The sequence below is a fragment of the Onychomys torridus genome, chromosome 6 (genome assembly GCF_903995425.1).
Source record: "Onychomys torridus chromosome 6, mOncTor1.1, whole genome shotgun sequence".
Taxonomy (NCBI): domain Eukaryota; kingdom Metazoa; phylum Chordata; class Mammalia; order Rodentia; family Cricetidae; genus Onychomys; species Onychomys torridus.
The window spans coordinates 21,180,425-21,197,909 of NC_050448.1; the positions used below are offsets into that span (position 1 = coordinate 21,180,425).

The following is a 17,485-nucleotide window of genomic DNA, read 5'->3' on the forward strand; positions in this document are numbered from 1 at the left end:
TAGGAATTTCTTTAGTTAGGAGAATGTTCCTTATTAGAAATGGTGGGTATTGCAGTCATTGCTCAAAAACCAAAGACTTAGAAGTGAAAAGAGAAAGAAATACCAAGTGTCATCACATGAACCCTTGGCATCTAGGATGTTCGTGTCACAATGCTTCCAGGTAGAGAAGCTTCAACCCCTGATCTGCATGCATTGGTCTTTCTTCTGTGTTGACAGGGATGACAGAACATCCTAGATGTGGGGCAGTTTCAGTGTCGATCAAAGTAGCCAGTAAAATAGTTAACAGGCACAAATGATCAGAATGAAGAGGAGATGCCTATTTGTAATAGCTAAGGTTTAAAATCTACACTTAGGGATGTAACAAACATTAAAACTAACTGTGGGGTTTGGGGATTTAGCTCAGTGGTAGAGCGCTTGCCTAGCAAGTGCAAGGCCCTCGGTTTGGTCCTCAGCTCCAGAAAAAAACAAAAACAAAACAAAACAAAAAACCATGACTGTGAAGCACAGAGGATGTGTGGGTATGACTTTTATCTGCTTTTTCCATACGTACTATAAAATATCCAAACAGTCGTTAGCATCATCGACACCCTTGGGAGCTTTGCACTTACTCCTGTGATGCTTGGGTCTCCCCAGACAGTTTGGAACTTGCTATCAAGTAGATGGAGGTGATAGCAGACAAGGCAGAAAGAAGCTTGAATCTGAAAATGGGCTCCGTGTTTCTGAGTGGTGTGCTGTGCACAAGCACAGATATTCTCTCTCTTATACACAAACAGTGGGATGCATTGGAGCCATGAATAGAATATATCAGGAAGTGCTTGCATCCTAGTTATAACCTGTTATCTCAGTTGGTAAAATTGGTAGGTAACAGAGACCAAGAGGATTTGGGTAAATTATGTAGACCCAAGCTCTAGTCAGCTGCCATGAGTAAGGCACATACCTGTGACCTTGAGGCGTCCAAACTGCAGGAAGAGAGACACATACACATGCAAAAACATTTGATAATGGAACTGGTAGGGAGTTCTCACCATGGCCTCCTGACTTGACCCTCCTTAGCAAAGAATAAGCCAAGAGATGCAGATTGGCATAAAAAGTATTTAATGAAAGCATGTATAACAAAAATAGCGCTCTTACAAGGTTTTGAATTTCTGAATTATTTCTGCTCTTTGATCCTATTCTTAGATACAAACTGACCTACTTATCTTCCAGCTCACTAGAAAGAAATCGACACTTCCAAATCCGTTTCATTTGGGAAATTCGAAAAAAGAACTTTCTGAAAAAGAATTGGAAGTCTATAACACAATGAAGTAAGAGCCTTCTAGCATGCCTTTTCTCTTAAACTCATTGTTGTTGAGGGGCTTTACAATGAGAAAGTGTAGAGACAAGTCAACAAACGTAATTATGATATAACTCACAGATATGAGGTAATATCTATGGTGCCTCTGTAATGTTTCATTTACATTTGGGGAAATGAACATATTTGTAATCTAAAGAAAACACCAAAAGTGGTATTTCAAAACATGAAAGTTGCTCTATACCCCTCTCCCACAGACAACACACTTTTTGGATATCTATTTTTTAAATTTGAGTTTAAAGACTCTAATAGATGCCTGGTTATGCCCAGCCCAGTGCCTGTAAGTGATAGCTGCTACTGGCAGACAGCTTAGATGCTCACTTCTAGAGAACAAAGGGTTGGCCATTTGCCTAAATTCAAGAAGCTGTGAAAGGCCATCCACACTTCCGGTTCCATGTGGTGGGTGGTGCCTTTAGCAACTGCGGCACAGTTCAGCTTCTCTGTATAGTGCTTCTGTTACTCTGCCCTCGGCTGCAGTTCCATAGAAGAGGCTGCAGTTCCATAGAAGACGTCCCACTAACTTCTTCTTGAGTCTCCCTCTCAGACTTTGGGTCCTAGAAACTGGTCCTGAACAAATAGATAACACTCAAACTTATGTTGAGTAAGAAATTCTGAAGTAAAAAGACCTGAATAAAGAAGGAGTGTATGATTTTCTTATAAAGTGTTATACAGTCGCTGTGTGCACGTGTGTGTGCACGTGTGTGTAGATGCGTGCATGTGTACTAGTGTGTGGAAGCTAGAGAATAACCTTGATTGTCATCCCTTAGGAGTTCCCTAGCTTGTCTTTTGAGACACGGTCTCTCACTGGCCTGGAGTTAGGCATGCTAGGATGGCTCACTAATGAGCCCCGGGGCTCCACTGTTTCTGCCTTCCCACAGCTGAAGTTGCAAATGTGCACCACCATGCCCAGGTTTTTTCATGGGTTCTGGGGTTCGAACTCTGGTCTTCATGCTTGCAAGCAAGCCCTTTTCTGGCTGAGCTAACTGCCTCATAAGAACCTCTTTTACATTTATTATGTGGCTAGCTACCTGATCTGCCTGAATCTTCTTGCCTGATATGTAGTGTTGATATCATGTGTAGGGCCAGCTGATAAAACAAAATTAATTGCATTTAAGCAATAAGACATGTAGAAGTAGAATTCACATACATGGGTGCAAAACCACCACCGTCTAAATGCTAGAAATATTTTCTAAGTGCAAGTGTGTAAATAGCAGTTGCCAGGAAATACTTTTTTTTTTTCCTGAAGTTAGGGCAAAAGGAAGATACCTTACCTTATTAAAATAGTGCTCTGAAAATCTAATGTGTTAACATTTAATACCTCCACACATGTTTAATTTTTTTTGGTTTTTGGTTTTTTCGAGACAGGGTTTCTCTATGTAGCTTTGGAGCTTATCCTGGAACTCACTCTGTAGACCAGGCTGGCCTCAAACTCACAGAGATCCACCTGGCTCCACCTCCCAAGTGCTGAGATTAAAGGCGTGTGCCACCACCATCTGGCTACATACTTAATTTTTAATAGTTCAAAATTTTTAAACAAATAAATTTGAATACAACCTTCTTTGGTAAGCTGAAACCCCTTTAAAAACTCTAGTCTTCCATTTAGCAAATAAGTTCAAAGTTTGAGGTAATTTCATTACTGCCATACCATATATTTTAAATGCATATGTTGTTTTGATATTATATCTCATAAAAGGAAACTTTAAAATTTAATAGCTTACATAAATCCACATGTATAAATCACAGGGTTTCTTTTTGAAAAGATGCCAAAGATGTTACTCATTACTAATGTAGAAGCTTCATTTTAAAAGTATGTTATTAGATAAATGCACTCTATTACTCTAACTTGTATGCACACACCATTGTAAATATATGATTTTTAATCTTTTACACCAAGCATCTTATTCAATGGCAAAGTCACATCCACTCTGTATTTTACAATCCCAGCCTACCTCCACCTCCATGATACTATTTTGCATGAAGGTCCCTGTTTTCCTCCCTGGCTTTGGCCTCCCATCTCCTGAAACTGAGCACTGGAGAGGAAAAGGTGGGATACAGAGAGAGCAGGCTGCAAAGTCACCGAGCCCTACTTGGCTGTGCAGCCGAGTCAGGTTCGCCCCAGCTCATCCCAGGACACTACTTCCCCGTGGTTAAGAGGGGCAGAATAACATTTACTGTCATGCATGATCCTTATGAAAACTGAAATTAAGGTACTTTCAAGCACACACTATGGCACATAAAAGACATTCGTGGTAGCTGTTATTCTTTCTTGCTTTTTTAATTCTTCTTCCTTTGGGGAGGCATAAACATTATTTATAGATTCTGCTGACCTATCTGATATTATATATGGAAGGAATATATTGGAAAGAAAAGAAAAACTGAAAACAGTGAATATTGTTGGAACATGGTCCAAGAATAGAGTCATGTGAGAATTCTGAGTGTTTGTGAGAAAAAATGCCAAGAAACCAAGACAAGAGTCTTGTGACCTCAGTTTCTTCAAAACGTGGAACTGGTTTTTTTTTTTTTAATTAATTAATTTATTTATTATGTACACAGAAGAGGGCACCAGATCTCATTACACGTGGTTGTGAGCCACCATGTGGTTGCTGGGAATTGAACTGAGGACCTCTGGAAGGGCAGTCGGTACTCTTAACCTCTGAGCCATGGCTCCAGCCCTAGAATTGTTCTTCAAACGTGCTCTCATGCCCTTCCCAGGTGTAGCACTAGGAGTGAGTTCACATCACTTTATTCATTGCAGCTGGCTGTTGTAATTTGTTTACATCCTCTGTGGAAAAACATGTTTCTACCATATGTGACTTGCTCGCTACATGTGGCTTGTCTGCCATGTGCAACTTACCCTTGTGATTGTATACTTTACTCATGTGACCCCTTTTAACCCTCAGAGCAAAAATTGTCTGATGCTCTGAATAAAGTTGGTTATTACATGAGACTGTAGTGGGCCTCATTTAGACCCCACTCTCCCAGTTCCAGCACCTCTGGAGCGGTAAACAAAGTGTAAGAAGAAAGTTGTAGGGACTGGAGAGATGGCTCAGAGGTTAAGAGCACTGGCTGCTGTTCTAGATGTTCTGAGTTCAATTCCCAGCAACCACATGGTGGCTCACAACCATCTGTAATGAGATCTGGCGCCCTCTTCTGGCCTGCAGGCACACATGCAAGCAGAACACTGTATATAATAAATAAATAAATCTTTTTAAAAAAGAAAAAAAAGAAAGTTGTAGTAGTGTGGAATGCTATCACCTGTTAGCACAGTGATAAGGATGTTAATCCAGAGTGTGAGAAGAAAGTTGTAGTAGTGTGGAATACTATCAGCTGTTGGCACAGTGATAAGGATGTTAACCTAACTTTGTGATTGCTAATCATTTTTACATTTATTCAGAATCATCATCAGTATTGTTGCCATGCAAGGAAGTTTAGTGATGCTGATTTCAACGTGTTTACTTTGGTAGGAGAAAATACTGTATGTGCCCTACTCTAAACTGATACCGTTTTTTTACAGCTTGTTGAAAGTTAGGCCAAACATGAGCTCAACTATTCTTACGAACCATGGAAAAAAAAAGGGCTGAGCCAATTGGTTGTTTAGTGAAGAGACAATTTAAGTTACTTGCAAATGAATTTGTGTTTGTTCTCCCATGGCTGGCACTGTTAGCCTCCACTAGGGAACTAAGACTAGCCTAGCATGTGCTTTAGTCAAGGACAGGGAATTTAACCGTTTGGCTCAACTTTCTGTCCATAATTGTACTGCTAAAGTATTTCATGTAGTCTTGTGAGAATGCTGCAAAATTCAAAATGAAATAATTCTTCTAACTTTACTTAAATTTCCTTCTCTCTCCTTTACAAGATTGACCTCTGGTCCTGATAATACACTCTTCCACTATGTTGCCTTGGAAACAGTGCAGGGCATCTTCATCACCCCCACCCATGAAGAAGTGGCTCAGCTAGGCGGTTCTGTCCACACTCAGCTAATTAAGAATTTCCATCAATGTTGTCTCTCTATCCGTGCAATTTTCCAACAGACATTGAAGGAAGAGGTAAGTATTTAAATATAGTTTTCTGCCAATATCAACTCTCTGTTTTCTTTAATCAATATGACCAGCAGTGTTTCATTTAACTCAGTTATACTGAGCTCTGTGGTCTGGAATCTTACCTGTGGAAATGGTGGACCTGGCTTTTCCACATCAAAGTACAAAGTGGTAGTTTATAATATCAGCCAGCCACTCATATCTGATATTTGCCTTTTAACCATTTGTTAATCGATGGCTAGTGCTTCAATCCAGGATGAGATTTCATTTAATGTGGCACACCATTCTTAAATAGTAATTTTATATATAATTAAAAGATCAGGGTTTGGGGATTTAGCTCAGTGATAGAGCACTTGCCTAGCAAGTACAAGGCCCTGGGTTCGATCCTCAGCTCAAAAAAAAAAAAAAAAAAAAGATCAATTGGATTCTTGTGGTGATGGGAAAATTGGTATTGAGCTCTTGTTATGGAAAAATATTCAGAGCTTTATGGCTAAGACTGCAGCTTCCTTGGCACAATGCTTATCTAACATCCAGGAAGCCCTGGGTTCCATGTCCTACTCTGAATAAACCTGTACAGTGGTGCACATCTGTAATCCCAACACCCCAGAGGTGGAAGCAGGAGGATGAGAAATTCAAAAGTAATCTCTAGCCTTGTAGAAAGTCTGAGGCTAGCCTGGGCTACATAAAACCCTGTCTCAGAAAAAGGAAGAAGGACTGAAAAGGTAGCTCAGTGGTTAGGACACTTACGGCTCTTGTAGAGGTCCTGGGGTTTGGTTGCCAGCACCACATTAGACAGCTCACAGCCTCCTGTTACTCCAGCTCTAAGGAATCTGATGCCCTCCAGACTCCATAAGCACCTGCACACACGTGATGCATGTAAACTCACATATACTCTTTTTTTTAGCTGAGGATCGAACCCAGGGCCTTGTACTTGCCAGGCAAATGCTCTACCACTGAGCTAAATCCCCAACCCCGCATATACTCTTAATAGTAAATAAATCTTTTTAAAAGAAAGGAAGAAGGGAGGAAGAGGGAGTTGTAACTGATCTGACATCTGTCCAGGAGCAGCTCTCTGAAGACCCTGGTGATGTATGCAGCATACCAATTTTGTGAAGAATCTGGGTTTAAAATAGCATTGGGCTGTGACTAAGGAGCCCTGGCCTGAACCCTGACTTTCCCGTTTCCTCAGCTGTAAAGTGATCCAGGCAGATGATATCACTTCTTGGGGCCCATTCAACAGTGGAATTCTGTCTTCCATGCTTTCAGGTTCTCAGAAACTATTATTAAGAAGAAGTGTTACATTTGACTAGGGAAGCCTCCCTGTTTTCACATCTTGGGCTCTTTCTTCCTCCATGAACATTCTGGTAGATGCTCTGGAAATGTCATCACCCTATTTGGTCATGTTTAGTAACAGATACTAGCCTTAACTATTAAGGCACCTACTCTTGCACAAGACACTATTCTAGATGCTAGGAAAGAAAACAAACTAAATCCCTTCCCTGAAACCCATCTCCCAGTGAAGGAGCTAAATGAACTGACAAATACCAGTGTTGAATCCAGTAGAGTAAATGTCAAGAGGAATTCAATCATGGGCTGAGTGCTGCAAGCTCCCCTTATCTTGACAAGCAAGTTTTGAATGAAGAGGGAAAAGGTTGTGTGGTTGTCTAGAGAGCACAGCTTCTGACAGAGGGACACAGCCCCTGTGGGTACTCACTGGCATGGACACATATGCGGACACACACACACAAATCTAAAAAAATAGACCAAGCCGGGCGGTGGTGGCGCATGCCTTTAATCCCAGCACTCGGGAGGCAAAGCCAGGTGGATCTCTGTGAGTTCGAGGCCAGCCTGGGCTACCAATTGAGTTCCAGGAAAGGCGCAAAGCTACACAGAGAAACCCTGTTTCGAAAAACATAAAACAAACAAACAAAAAAACCCACCAAATTCGATGACACATGTCTGTAATCCAACAACTCCAGGGCAAGAGGCAGTAAGAGAGCCACAGGTTTGAGACCAGCTCCAGGTCAGCCAGGGCTATGTTGTGAGAACCTGTCTTAGAGATGGGGTGAAGAGGGAAGGGGAAGGGGAGGGGATAATATTTGCTCTCTGTTTGGGGAAAAGCTTGTAACCTACCTTAGGAGAGAATGTTTAAATCAAGAATTGAAGAACAGGAATTTTCTGCAGGCTAACAGGAAGAATAGCATCATAGACACTTAGAACCAGAGTCAGCCATCATTATCATCTACAGATATTTCTGTGAAACCATTTTATCATTCTACTGGGTTCTGTGTTTGCTAAGCAAGCATTCTATCCCTGAGCTATATTCCCAGCTCCAAACATTTTAAACTAACACTGAGTACTAGTCAGTACTCATAACTGCTGTTCATTTTCAGAAAAAGAAGACACTACGTGCTGCGGAGCATTCGGAGTCTGCAGAGTCAGTGGCTGCTCTGACCCCTGTGAAAGAGCATGGTGTGCTGTTTGAATGTTCGCCTGAAAACTGGACCGATCAGAAAAAAGCACCCCCAGTTATGGCTTACTGGGTGGTGGGGTGAGTGTGAGGGAAGTGTGTGCATGTCAAATGAAAGATTAGAAACGTGAGGCACAGCAGCAGAGGTAACTGATATCTTTAATCATTGGCCTGGGATTGTAATCCAGCTGAAATCTATTAACGTATTTTTGCGTTTGATTTTTTGTTTTTGGTTTGTTCGTTTTTTTTTCTCTAAATACCTCCCTTGTGTCCTTCCAGTGGAGATAAGAGAGGATAATGGGGGGGGGGAGTTGATAAAAGGATGGATGGATGGATGGTCAGTCGGTCAAGAGCAAGGCTTCTCGGAGACCTTCCCAAATCACTAAGAGGACACTGCCCCCACATTTCCTTCCCTTTCCCCCACATCTTCCTTTCCATTTGTCTCTCCTTCCTTCCCCTCTTCCTTCTTCTTCTTCTTCTTCTTCTTCTTCTTCTTCTTCTTCTTCTTCTTCTTCTTCTTCTTCTTCTTCTTCTTCACTTTTTCACACACTCCTTCAAGACCCACCTGGCTGGGTTACTCTGTCCACTGTGGGCCAGCTTCATTGGCACTGGGCAGCTGTTTCTGCCTTTTCTTCTGTGTGGAGCCCCCTTACATCTGTCAACACTGCTGGGTTGTCCTCTACGGAGGACCCACGCAGAGCTTCCTCGCCCTCTGAAGTGGCGCCAGTCACTTTCTGCACCACCTCCTTTACTGGGTTTTTGAGTTTGCTTATTGCCATTCCCCTCACCAGAATGCCAGCCTCATGAAACCAGGGTTCTTCCATGTCTCCCCCACTATTGATGTCTGTTGTAGCACCTGGCACTCAATAGCAACTTGATAAAATATAAAGGTGTATTAGATGGAGTGATGTTAGGCAAACAGCATGGGTGGATGAGTGAGTAGCATAGTGAACCCAGAGGCAAAAATATAGTCACTTTACATCTTGTGGAAGAAATATAAAATACGTAACTCACTATGTATTTATAGATACAATATTAACATATCTATATATTTATATGTAAATATGAATATCTACATATATGTATGTGCATGCACACACAATAGATAGCAATTCTGAAGAGAAAAAAATCCAAGGAAGGATTAAGAAGCAAGGCACATTGAAAATTCATTTGATCCTGTTTAAAAAATGAATTGTCTTTGGAATGAGCCTTCTAGGTTAAGGAAATGGGGTGGACGAACAAGTGTGCACACAAAGGCAGTCATCAGGCATGGCAGCGAGATGTGTTGACGGGATGTACGTGAATGACCCACACAAAGATAAACTGACTGCACTAGAAATCTTCAGTTAAACCTCTTGCTGAGAGCCTCTGGTTCCTAGCGAAGGAACTGAATTTTTAAGGGAAAGGCTGAACAACAGAAGGTTCTTGAGGCTGGGGTAAAGAGTATAGAGGAAAGGACACAGTTTGGTAGAATTATAGTTGTTGGACACCTACAAGGTAGTTCTAGGCTATGTGATAGGCACTTTACAAATGATACAAATCAATAGCCTAGCCACTGGTCCATAGAATTGAGAACCACCAAATCAATTGTGGAATCCAGAGCCTCCTGCGCCTGTGCCCAGACCCACTGAGTCAGAATCTGGGAGTAGGACTCTGGTTTTAAGCTCTCTTGTGATGTAATAGGTGATTAACTAGGTTTGAGAATATCAGACTGAATGTGTTTTTATAATGCCATCAGAGCTGTGTTACTATAATTTATCTGGACATAGCCTACAGGTGCTGTTAGGTAGGTGAACACCCAGGTGCACGTTCAGAACAACGGAGAGAAGAACAGAGTATGTAAGAGAGCTTTAAAGGATGTCAGACAGAACCATCCCCAAATAAAGTGTTCAATTTATCTGCATTGTACTGAAGAAAAATAGATTTAACTTTTCTTTTTGAGACTGAAACTCAAAAAGGATGGCCTCAAACCCATGATTCTGCTACCTCAGCCTCCAGAGTTCTTACAGTTCCAAGTGCGTCCCACCATACCTGGCTCTGTATGAAAAATTTCACTCTTTAGAAAAAAACAAGCAAAATTTTAATGTTAGGTGGCAGTGGCATGTGGGCAGATTTTTCTATCCTCCCTGCCAGCTCCCAAATATCTACAGGAAGACTTCTTATTAATTATGAAAGCTTGGCCAATGGCTTAGGCTTATTACTAATTAGCTCTTAGCACTTAAATTACTATTTACTTAAATTATTTTTACTGATCTGTGTTCTGTCACATGGCTTTTACCTCCATCCCATTTTTGTGTCTGACTCATTCTGCATCTGTCTGGCTTCTTCCTGCATCTCCTCCCTTCTCCTTCCTAGCATCCTCTCTGCCCCCAAAATCCTGCCTCGCTATTGGCCATTCAGCTTTTTATTAAACCAGTCCTGGTGACAAATCTTCACAGTGCTAAAAAGGTTATTCCACAACAGTAGGGAGGTAGTTCAGTGGTAAAGTGCTTGTCATGTAATCGTGAAGATCCAAGTTCAAATCCCTAGAGCCTGTGTAAAACCAGACACAGCAGAGCACATCAGTAATTCCAGTGCTGTTCTGGAGGTAGGAGGCAGACAGGAGAAGCCCAGAAAGCTTGAGGTTTGCAGCAGCAGACAACAGAGTTCTCAAATAAGGTGAAAGACTAGAGCCAATGCCTAAGGCTTTCTGTTTGCCTGCACATACACACACCTTGTTGTGCATGGACATTCAAACACTCATACAAATGCAGTGTTAATCCATTCTGTCTGCAAATGAGTTGTCATTTTTATGTTTTAATAATAATAGCAGTTTAAAATTTAAGTGGAAATAAAATATTTCATGGCTACTTTGCTTAAAATGATACATGAAGTATTGTCTGGGTGGTAATAATAAGCAGGTTTAATACTCAAGACTAAGGGGTATGGTGATGTGTATTGATTAAATAGGAGTTTTTATACTCTAGGTCAGTAACACTAATTTGGACATACATTATTTATTTAGAAACCGAGCTGTATTCTATTTTCTGTAGATTTAGATTCATGCGTTTTGGGTGGTGGTGATGGTGGTGGTGGTAGGTGTTTTGTTTGTTTTTTGTTTTTTCAGCGTATTATTGCTTTCCCCAAAACAGAAAGAAAACAAAGGGAAAAGGTTTTTATCACCTTTAATTTCTGAAATGACCATTTTTTTTTTTCTTTTTGCAGGAGGCTCTTCCTTCACCCAAAACCTCAGGAACTGTATGTCTGTTTTCATGACTCGGTCACAGAAATTGCCATTGAAATGGCATTTAAATTGTTCTTCGGGTTAACACTGTAGCTGTGTTTGTAGGATGCAAAGCAACACACAAATGGACGAACTTGGGACAGTGTCAGAATGGCCGAAATCAACATACAGACATCAGGCTCAGCTTAGTCATTTTTCAGTATTGAACTTATCTTGTTAAATATTGAGATGCAGTGCTGTTAGGTTGGTACATCCAGTCATACGTAGTGTTATATGAGACATCTGAGCAGATACTTGATCAAAATACGGAGACAAGATTGCTAATTTATTGCCATTTTAGTATACCATGCTAATTTATTGAATAGTTTTAAATAATGTAAATTCTTTAATAAAAAATTAATAGATGTTTATTTGGGGATCATATTCAACTCATTGTTTGTTTTTCTTCAAACCCAATGCTGACTTATTCCTGGTGAAGGAATCATAAAATTGAAGAGCTGACAAGGTTCTGTAGTTGGTCAGTTCTGTGCTGTGAGGGGCCCTGCACCTGTGAGGCCTCAGAGCATCTGTGTACTAATAACATTATTATTGCATTGGGATTTTTGAAAGTCACAGTTAGGAAAAAATGCATTGTTTTTGTTTTTGCGTATTGGTCAGTATCTAAATTTGCAATATCTGTGTTCTGGTTTCTTAGCAAATCAAAATCCTTTGCATTAGTTTAAGTATTTTAGTAGACACCTCACTGCTGAGGAACAGTCAAAGTTAAGTTATATTTATTTGATTCTCTTTACTCTTGGTGATAAACTTTATTTTGGATAGGATACGTATTTTTAATCATAAGTTTCCATTGCTTTTTTCCTTCTTGTTGAAGGACAGTCTGGCACATGTACATTTTATATCGCCTCTACCAAGTCATATTAAAAACACTGGAAGAGGGCTGGAGAGAAGGCTCAGAGGTAATGAGCAGGTACCTCACTGGAAGAGACCTGAGTTCGGCTCTCAGCATCCACATCAGACAGCCCAAAGCCATGTGTAACTCCAGGGACTCCTTCGGCCTCCACAGGCAAGCACACACACACACACACACACACACACACACACACAATTAGAAAATAAAATCCTTTTAAAACACTGGGAAAAAAAAAAAAACAGGTTAACACTGTTCTAGGGTAACTTCTTTTGTAAAATACTAATTTTGTCTTACAAATAAGCGTCAGTCTGTACTGGATTTTCCCAAAGGGAGAGGGAAGGAGCTTTGACTGACAGCAGCTTACTTGAGTTTCAGCAGTGCAGAAGCTGACTAGACATAGGTTTTCTCTAGCCATGAGAATTTAGTGTATGGAAGAAAAGAAAAATACTGTAAATGCTACACTTATTATCACCATCCACCTGAGTGGACTTCCCATGGACTCCATACCCCCACTCTTCCCAGTCCCTGTTAGTTTCTCCTTCAAGAGTTATGTATGTTGGAAGGCAGGCTATCTAAAGTCCATCTAAAGTTCATCTGTTTTCCCTCCTTTGAACATGAGCCTTCCAGCTTAAAACTGCAATGCATATCAGTGGGCCTTGAGCCATTTGGTCTTATAAAAAATACTGTTGAAGAGTCTCATCAAGGCGTTGGTGACGGACACCCACTGTTTACATCATCAGCGACTCCCGGGCTTCAATTTCAGTTTCCAAGTTAGAGAAGGCAATTGTGGATCTTGAAATGTAGAAAACAGTTTGAAATATCTCTCCTCTTAACAACACTGAATCAAATTAGTTAAGACTGTCTTCTGTCTTAGACTGCCAGTGTGCTAATGTATGTGTCCCAGCATTTCTAAAAATGTATTTCTTAAATGTCTTATATTTCTGGATATATCCTCAAATCCCAAGTTGTTTCTCATACTGATCATTATGATCAGTGTAGCTGTTGATCACCTCAGGTTTTCAAACAGAACACACTAAGACTTGGAATTTTAATATAGGGAGCTTTTTTCCCACTTAAAATTTGATCTGGTGGTGCTTTCTGGGTGTCAGATAGCCATGAGAACAAAAAGTGGTCTAAAAATACAAAGCAGACAACAGATCTTAAAGATGGGCCATTTGCTGTGTTGGACTATAATGTCCATGTTGAAGAGGCATTGCATTTTTGAAAATAAAATGCTGTCTTCTTTTTCATTTCCAGGTGAATATTGGAGGTCAACTTAGCTGACCATCTCTCTAAATAGTTCAGACTCACACCTGAAACTCAATCAGTGTCTTACTGTTGGACATTGATGTCCTGCCTGTCCCCTTTACAGGGAGGGGACAAAGTGACAGGTGCAGACCCATAGTGATGGGCTTTCAGAGAAATCTTTCTGAGTTAGGTTATTCATATCCTAATAATAATGTTCCAAAAAAATTTATATACAGTGTCTTCCTAGCATTCTTAGAAAAATGCGACACAGCCAGGCATGGTGGCACATGCCTATAATCCCAGTATTCAGGAGGCTGAGGCAGGGGGCTATAATAAATTCAAGGACAACAGGGCTATATAACAAGGCCCTGTCTCAGACAGACAAACAGAAACACAAGGACTTTCTTACTACTGTCAGTGCTTCTTGGCCTCAAAGAAATTTTAGAATGTTACCTTTTCTTTGCTTCTCTCTCTCTTCTCCCTCTCTTTATTTTGGTTCTGTCATGTTAAAACTGTACCTAGGAGGCTACACAGCATTTCACCTTTTGTGCCAAGGGACTATGGATGATGATGTACGTGTAACAAAATGGTAATTGTGAAATAATTGCTTTTTAAATATTTCTGACACAAATTGAAAAAAAACTGTGGCTAGGTTTGTTTGTCTGTTTTAACCATTATTTGTTTCTGTGTGTCCTCTAAATCATGGTTGTCGCATATTATAAAGTATGAAGTGTGAGCTGCAGCTACTGTTTATCAACATTAAATGGCGTTTGCTTGGGAACCAAAGGACACAGCTGAGTCAGGCCTGTTACTGCACAACATGACCCAAGTGAGCTGAGAAATTTACTCCTCCATCTTGTTTTGAGAATAAGATTTATATTTTGGATTTTTTCAAATAGTAAGTGCTATTAAAACTTGAACCTACACACCAAACCCTATGAACTAATTTAATTTTAAAGAGTTTTATTTCTGTATATAATTAAAGCTATTTTTCTACATTATTCAGAGTTTTAAATAAAAGTGTTTTGGAGGTTTGTTTGCAGTATTAATTGCCTTTTAAAATTATTGTACTTTGTGTGTGTGTGTGTTTGTGTGTGTGTGTGTGTGTCCATGTGCTCACACACCAGCATGGCAGAGTGTACAGTCTCTTTCTACTCTGTGGGTCTTAGGGATGGAACTTCATGCTCGGCAGTGGCTGCCTTAACCTACTGGACCATCTTGCTATCCTTATGTTACCTTTATATACACTTACCCAACAAATGTTTCCTGAACTTCTACCCACTGCCAAACACTGCAGATACAGCAACAAACAAAATAGCTAATGCTTTCTGTTCTTACAGAGTTTGTGTTCCCATGGCAGAGGGAGACCACAAATACAGTATTCTGCTGAATGCTAAGAGAAGCAAGAAGCCTGGTAAGGATTTGCTGAGGTGACCTCAGACCAAAGTGAGAAAGTGTCAACATGCTGATTCATGGGCGAGAGCAGTCTACTGCACGGAGGCCCTTCCCCAGGTACTTCTACAGCAGTGTAAACCACTAGAACTTCTTGCCTAGATCAGCAGAGTCATGAAGTTAGTCAGTCAGTTTCAGTCTAGAGTCTGCGAGCTTGACTAAGCTCTCTCAGTGTTAAAGGCAGCATTTCTAAGGAAGTGCTTTCTTGTTGGTCTTGTATCACTGGATACAGGTAAGTGGATGCAGATGGTAACAGAGGAATAAGCAATAATATTGTCAGCTGTCAAGTCAAACATGAACGTGGAGGGTGAGAGTGGAAACAGCCCTGAAGGCAGCAGACTTTTTTTCTGTTTTCAGAGATATCAGGTCTGCTAGGGCCAGAGATAGATCCTGACTTTAAAAATACAAGCTAACTTAGAGAGTAATTGAAGTAATACCTTCCCTAAGCATTTGCAAGCATTCTTGTTGATGCACTTCATTACTTAAAGGAGATAAACATTTCACTACAGGTCTTGACAAAAAACAAAAAACTGCTCCTTTCTGGAATTTGCAGCAGGCTTCACAAAGGGTCTTGAAATCAATGTGATAAGAAAACTTAACTTAAAAAAAAAAACAAAACTATGAGTGATGATTAAACTGGTTGCTTCAAGAAGATTATTCTGGACACAGTATATTAAACAGACTGATTGAAAACACAGGCAGAGTTGGAGAGTCACCAGAAAGCAAGCAGATGGAAATACATGGACCAGAACTTGCCAGCTGAGGTCATGAGCAGTAATCAAAATAGTAACCAGATTCGTGGTCTATGATCCTGGCCTGAATGCCTAGACACAAACTTAGGAAGGTAACAGCATGCTGAAGATACCAACAAGAAATTAGGTCCTTTTGTTCAAAAGCTCATCCAGCTCCTGCAAAAGTGTCTCTAGGTACTGTATTTACTGAAAAATGTCAAACATGCTTTAAAAAGCAATTAGGAAGATGTTGCCACAGTGGGAGCCAGTGTATTTAATTTAAAAAAAAAAAGCCAGAAGAAAAGAAAGATACTCTGTACCCAAAGCAGCTTGAATGTGTTACCAGCTTCTGATGAATCCTCAAATGTGCTAACAGGGTAGGCTTGTTGCACTGAGACCCTTTCAGGGACACCTTGAGGTTAAAACTACTTTTTAATGTTGTTGAAACTTGCTTTTTTCACTTTCATTATGTCCTACTGATACAATGGAATGAATTTTCTAGGGGTTACATGTGTAATATTGCCCAAAAACCAAAGCAATAATGTTTAGTGCAACTGTCTTTTGTCGAGTATAAAATCCTGTCAAGCCTTTGTATGTTTCACTAACTTCTAGGGAACACAGAGAAACACAAGGCAGCCTGGATGCTTCACTGCCTAAGGGAGTGCCTCGGTTTCTCAGGACCTGAAAGGCACACAGGATCCCAGAAACCATGGACTCTAACCTGAAAAACCTATGACATATGCCTCTCAAGACCAGACCAACTCCCTGATTCCCTGCAAGGAATCAGCGTGAAAATGACTAAAATTCACTGAATATATGAAAAATAAAATAAAATAAAAACATACTTTTATTTATGCATGGTGGCTTACATTCCAGAGACTAAGATGGGAATTTTGCCTTAAGCTGGTGGCTAGCCAAGGCTAGAGCTCACTAATTCTTTTAATTGACTCACAATTAAAAGAATAATTCAAGGGCCATGGTGGCACTTGTCTTTAATCCCAGCACTCAGGAGGCCAAGGCAGGCAGATCTCTGTGAATTTGAGGCCAGTGTGGTCTACAGAATGAGTTCCAAAACAACCAAGGCTACATAGAGAAACTCTGTCTTGAAAACCAAAACATAATAATAATAGTAAATTTATTGATGTGCTATGTAATAGACTTGTCATTAACTGGGTAAGTGTACATTTTAAAAGATCTTTAATATGGTACTTGTCAGCATATTTAACAATAACCAAAAAAAAAAAAAAAAAAAAGGTTTTTGTAGACTCCAGTAAGTTTTAAGAGAAAGGTTCTGTGGAGGGAAAAAAAAAAAGTTTGTGAATTGCTCTTTAGAAAGTCATTGGTTCTTAAACCTGCAAAGTAGAATACCCCCAAAGGGAGCCCCAGGCATGATGGTCCATGCCTTTAGTCCTAGCACTCAGAAGATAGTCAGGCAGATCTCTATGATTTCAAGGTCAGCCTGGTCTACATGCTAGTTCCTGCACTGCCCAGGCTACAAAGAGAAACCTGATTTTCCATAAAACCTGATTTAATGATTAGGGCCTAGCTTAATACATCAATTTAAACAAACCAACAACACAACACAGCACTGCCCTATCTCCCTTTTAATGTTCGGCCTCAATCAAGCATCACTATTGAATAGAAATTTCAGTTTAAATAAAATATGGCAGAGGAACATGTTGGCTTCTGGGGAAGAAATACCAACTCCAATGTCCAGGGTGACTGGACAAATGGTCTCTGCTAAAGCAGACTGTGACATCTATTTAAGCTAGGGGCTCACATAGCCCAGGCTGGCCTCAAATTTGCTGTGTAGCCAAGGGTGCCCACACCTGCTGGCATTACACACATGCAGCACCTGGCTGGAGTTGTGGCTTCTGAGAAGCAGGAGGTAAACTAACTGCAAACTGAATCAGATGCACTTAATCATAGTGTGCAGTAGGTGGAAGTATCTTCCGCCCAGCAGGAGCACTCAACGCCACCCCCACTCCCCCCACCTAGCCTCAGAACAGCAGCTGCACAGTGCGCACTTGGAAACACGTGTTGGGGTCACGTGCGCCACGCCA

The 17,485-nt window shown here is 40.6% G+C and overlaps 1 protein-coding gene across 3 annotated transcripts in view; it reads left to right on the forward strand.

Moving 5' to 3' along the window:
• The window catches only part of Intu (inturned planar cell polarity protein), a 75,221-nt gene extending 63,044 nt beyond the window's left edge, over window positions 1-12,177 (forward strand). For all 3 annotated transcript variants that reach the window (XM_036190257.1, XM_036190255.1, XM_036190256.1), the window contains exons 13-16: window positions 1,207-1,304; window positions 5,208-5,397; window positions 7,782-7,939; window positions 11,063-12,177. In XM_036190257.1, coding sequence (XP_036046150.1) covers window positions 1,207-1,304; window positions 5,208-5,397; window positions 7,782-7,939; window positions 11,063-11,174 — 558 coding nt within the window. In that variant the 3' untranslated portion in view covers window positions 11,175-12,177. The remainder of the gene's footprint in view (window positions 1-1,206; window positions 1,305-5,207; window positions 5,398-7,781; window positions 7,940-11,062) is intronic.
• The last annotated feature ends 5,308 nt before the right edge of the window (window positions 12,178-17,485 follow it).